At 41.3% G+C, this 4,787-nt stretch overlaps 1 protein-coding gene across 1 annotated transcript in view; it reads right to left on the bottom strand.

Moving 5' to 3' along the window:
- The window catches only part of tbx20 (T-box transcription factor 20), a 10,534-nt gene extending 6,262 nt beyond the window's left edge, over positions 1 to 4,272 (bottom strand). Inside the window, exons 1-5 of the mRNA XM_068757274.1 lie at positions 4,143 to 4,272; positions 3,249 to 3,486; positions 2,154 to 2,318; positions 1,124 to 1,232; positions 2 to 47 (exon numbers count right to left, since the gene is read on the bottom strand). Of these exons, the coding sequence (XP_068613375.1) occupies positions 2 to 47; positions 1,124 to 1,232; positions 2,154 to 2,318; positions 3,249 to 3,486; positions 4,143 to 4,272 (688 nt within the window). The remainder of the gene's footprint in view (position 1; positions 48 to 1,123; positions 1,233 to 2,153; positions 2,319 to 3,248; positions 3,487 to 4,142) is intronic.
- Positions 4,273 to 4,787: the final 515 nt, after the last annotated feature.

Below are 4,787 nucleotides of genomic sequence, written 5' to 3'. Positions count from 1 at the left end.
ATGATGTGGACCCGCGGCTGGTACTTGTGCATGGAGTTGAGAATGATCTGCAGAGAATCAATGACAATCGATCAATGGACCAACGGCCTGAACGGCACCAACCCGAACCAGCGTCGACATCCGGGGCGGATCCACGCAAAACGGACTCATTTAATGGGTTTAAAACTCCATTTTAGATTTGAAGTCAAACTGGATGAGAAGCGTCATCACAAAAGGAACCAGAGGAGAGATCGCCAGCTTTAGCTTGGAACGTTTTAAAATGCTGCATGCTAACAGAACGTATTGATCGTTTCTGCTGACGAGGTCATTTTGAAAAAGTTACTTTTCTTTGAGATTGTCTCGCTGCCGTTTATTTTCCCTGAAGTCTTTTGTTCCACTTTTGAGAATTTTAAATACAGTAATTCTTTCAATTTGTGTCAATTTCAGGATTTGTAAGAGGCCAATTTTCTTTAATTTAATTTTAATATCTAATAACAGTGAAGCGATACCAGCAACACCATGACCTCTTTCTTCTGGAGGAAAAAGCAGATTTATTACTATTTCTATCTCATAAAATTATAAATACAATTACTTTAACCGCAATAAAAAATTACTTTACCAAAACCAACTACTTGCATAATTTAACAACTATTACAAATGCCCAATATAAATTACAAATACGAATGTCCCAAAGTAGTCTTTAAACGCTCTGCTGTTTTGTTTTTTACTCAGCTTGGTATTGATTTTAATTTATTTGTTAAACCAATAACGTAATATATTATACACTTCGATTATTTCTTTTTCTTTTATTTGTTTATTTGTTTGTGTTTTAATTATGTGTGCGAGCTGCTCAAACAAATTTCCATTCATAGTTTTAATGAAATAAAAATAAATGACGAAATAATAATAAATAAAATATGTTTTGGATTCACACATTAGTGTTTTATAGCTCAAGTACAGTTTAAAAGCGAACTACGGGCATCAGATACAGCTTTACACACATTAAAAACATGTTAGCATAATAAGCTAATAGCCTGGGTGACCTCAGAACCGCTGCTGCGTCACAGTACAACTTCCTGTTACACTGAATTAACACGTGAGTTGCTCGTTTTACTTTAAAGAATAAAAAAGATCAAAGGCTCACGTGTCCGTGTTGGTCCAGCTCGTTATTTGTCAGCTTGACTTTCTCGAAGGAAACCATTTGCTTCATTAGCTGCTCTCCGGTGAACGGGGAGTCCGGGTGGACGTACAACCTGCAGAAGAAGATGGCGGGTCAAATACGCTACTATGATTGGCTGAGAGGCTTCCGGCGCTGAAGCTCGATAGCCAATCACCGCCCAGCTCTGGACATCGGCCCTTAGAAAACTACAAGTCGCTTAGCAACCAACTTTCATCTTCCTGTACAGTTGAGCAAATATTAACAGACACAAAAAAAGGTTTTCTTTCTTTCTTTCTTTCTTTCTTTCTCTCTTTCTCTCTTTCTTTTAAACAGTCTATAAGAATGACAGACAGCAAAAAAAATCTGAAATTAGTGTAAAAAAGATTTTTTTTAAAAACGGGACTAAATTATCAATTAATTTATCCATGACATTATTTTTCATTAATATAGGACCATATTTAAAAATAAATGTACATTTTGCAAATCCTCCAAAGTAACTGCTTTTTTTTCTTTTTCTTTTATCCCGAATAAAAGTTGACTTTAACCACAAAAGGGAGGGAGCCTTTTCTTTTCTTTACTTTAAATTTCCCATTTTGCCCATATTTGTTCCACCTCGTTTAACTTAAAATTCCTGAAATCAAAAACCTCCACCGCGTTTGTGCTGAAGACGCAGCTCGAGCACGTCATTTCTCCGGTAGAGAGGACCCCCCCTCCTCGCTGTCTGTGCGCGGATGGACGGAACGTGCGTCACCATTCACGGCCTGAATGATCCCAGAGGCTCCCCGACACAAATGTGATTATTTAATCTTTATTTATCTGCTGCGCTAAAAGAAGACGTTCTCAGAAAGCTGTCACTGACGTTTGACTTAAAATGATAAATTATATCCACAGCAGAACTTTAAGCCGCCGGCCGCCTGTGACGGTGAGATTGGTTCGATTGTCTGCTGCGTATTCGTTTTTGTCTTCTTGTCACCTGGGAGGAATGGCGGCCCTAGACTCCAGGTGAGTCTCTTACCTGGCGGGCAGAGGAGGGTCGGCCTTGCCGGCCACCAGCCAGGAGGAGCGGTGGTAGGCGTACCGGTACCGCTTATTGTCTACCGGGACGATGTCCATCAACACGATGTACTTCGAGTCCTGGTCCACTCCGGAGAAAGAGACCCGAATGGTGGGAAACATCCTCCTGACATGGAGAAGACGCCGTTTACATCATTATCATAATTATTATTTTACTGTTATTGTTCTAAAGAAAACTTTTGAGGATTGCAAAATAAAATAGATATAGCAACCTGATAAACTGAGCCTTCATCAGGCTAAACTATCGTGATTCAAAGTGCGTGGCTCAATAAGATCATTTTTAAAATATGTTTCCCTGAGGAAAATGCATTTTCGAAGGCCTAAACAAAATAACAATAGTTTATTTGGGGCGCCTTGGAAGCTCTGTCCAGGGACAACGGATGAAAATAGCCTTTCTGCTAATTCTGGCACATTTACAGAAACGCTTATTAATGTGCTGTTAAAGAAACGAATAAAATAAAATAGTGTCATCAAGCTATAGTGAATAAGTTGTTTACTTCCACACAAAGAGCCAGCAACGTTAGAAGTCTGGGGTGACGTCACCATGGGAGAGTGCAGCTATTTAATTTTGAATATTTTTCTGATTCATTTATTAAATTATTTGGAATTTAAATCATGGAATTTATTTCAAAGTGTGGTACTTAAGAAAAGGCGAATATGTTTTTATTTTGTGATCTTGTAATTTTGCTAAGTAAGATAAGGTGTATTCGTTATATTTAATAAATGTAAAAACAAACACACGACCTCATTCTCCTCTTTAGCTGCGCTGCTGTTTTTTATTTATTTACCAATTATAAAAATATAAAATCATTCCAACCCCCAAGAATATTTTATTCTCCTGCTATTTAATATATTTATTTTAATTGGACCTCTGTTGGACACAGGTGTCTCGGGCAGGTGCGTCTGCAGGTAAATGTTGGATCTGAGCCGCACTGAAATACTGAAGGACAATCAATGTTTTTGTTGCTTTGTTTATTTGTGTTTTTGTACACTTAATGAAAAATAACAGTAGTTTACCCATCCCGTTATTGTTTACCTCCCAGACTTCGTGATGATCATCTCCGTGCCCAGATCGTGGAACTTGTCCCACAGCTCTTTGGTCTCCAGGCTGCAGGAGATCTTCGCCATCTCCTCGCTCGGGACGCCGGGATTCGTGGGGATGAGCGGCTCCGTGCACACCGCGGGCGCGCTCCCGCTTAAGTCCCCGTGCCCGTCCAGGGCGGAGAGGTCGGCCAGTGATTGTTGGTTGCAGGAGGACTTCTCCACAAATTGTTCTTTGTTTTTGTTGAAGACAGAGAAAGAAACAAACCAGAGCAGGATTTTCTGCAGTTAATTTATTTTTTACACTAAACAGAAACACAATTTAGAACATTTCGATTGTGATCGATACGAAATGAGGAAACTGAAGAGTCTAAAGTCTAAAAAATGAGAGTGCAGCTGAATTTACTAATTATTATTATTAGCAGTACAATTTAAATGTGCTTTATTCATATTTTGCTGCCTATGCTTGTATAATTTTAATGATAAATTGGACAACAACCCACGCGTGTCTACGTGTTGTTGTTTCAAATGACATAAAATGATTTAAATAAGGAAAATAAAATAAAATGACAAATCACGCAGACTGATTTTCACTGCTTTTTGCGTTTTGTTCCAATTCCAGGAGCGAAACTATTTATTTATTTAAACTGTACATTATTTATTAGATTTTATTTCAAGCAATATTTAAATTCAAAGACCCAGTAATTGTTTTAATAAAGTTAAACTGACGGAATGTTACTGGACTTTTTTTTACTTGCTTATAATAACATAAATGTTACATTTGTTGAAGTGGTGACCGAGTTCACCCCAATCATTCCCTTTTCTGTTTTTCCTCGTGTCGGTTCTTCCACGCACTAACCCAGACGGGTTTTGTTCCTTCCGTCCTTACCCAGAGGCTTGATGGCGTTCTCGTCCGTCTCCTTGTCCTTGCTGGGCTTCCCGCTGGACATCAGGGCGGCTATGGAGAACGCGTTTGCCCGGGATGAGAGCTGCGGTTTCGGTGATGACGTGTACTCCATGTCGGTGGAGAAACTTGGACCGAAATATTCCCCTTTAAAAAATCCCCCTGAGTCAAGAGTCCCAGCGCAGGAAAGAAACGCGCAGCGCGTCCTTGACTTCGCTCTTTGCGCAGAACCTGCTGTCAAACCGGGAACGACTCCGCCACCGTGGAAACACTTGCCGCCGCCGAGTCGCGTTAACGGGACGACCGACTCCGCTGATGTGAGGCGGGCTGCGCGTTGGAGCGCTTCAGTTTCTCCTTATAATTCCAGCCTGCCCTCCAATCACGGCCTCCGCCCCCACGTCACACTCCCCCGCCCCCCCCCCGTCCCGCGGCTCCGGTGCCGAGCAGCCTATTAACCAACCCGGAGCTGTCAGGCTTCCGTTCCGTCACAGCGGAGGGAGAAAAGGTGAGACTTCAGGGCGATGACAGCTGGAAACGAGCAACATCTGGGCAGAATGGCGCGCAACGAGCGACATCTGGACAGAATGGCGCGCAACGAGCAACATCTGGGCAGAATGGCGCGCAACGAGC

The sequence above is a fragment of the Brachionichthys hirsutus genome, chromosome 3 (assembly GCF_040956055.1).
Source record: "Brachionichthys hirsutus isolate HB-005 chromosome 3, CSIRO-AGI_Bhir_v1, whole genome shotgun sequence".
Classification (NCBI taxonomy): Eukaryota; Metazoa; Chordata; class Actinopteri; order Lophiiformes; family Brachionichthyidae; genus Brachionichthys; species Brachionichthys hirsutus.
This window is presented reverse-complemented; position numbering and strand designations above follow the sequence as displayed.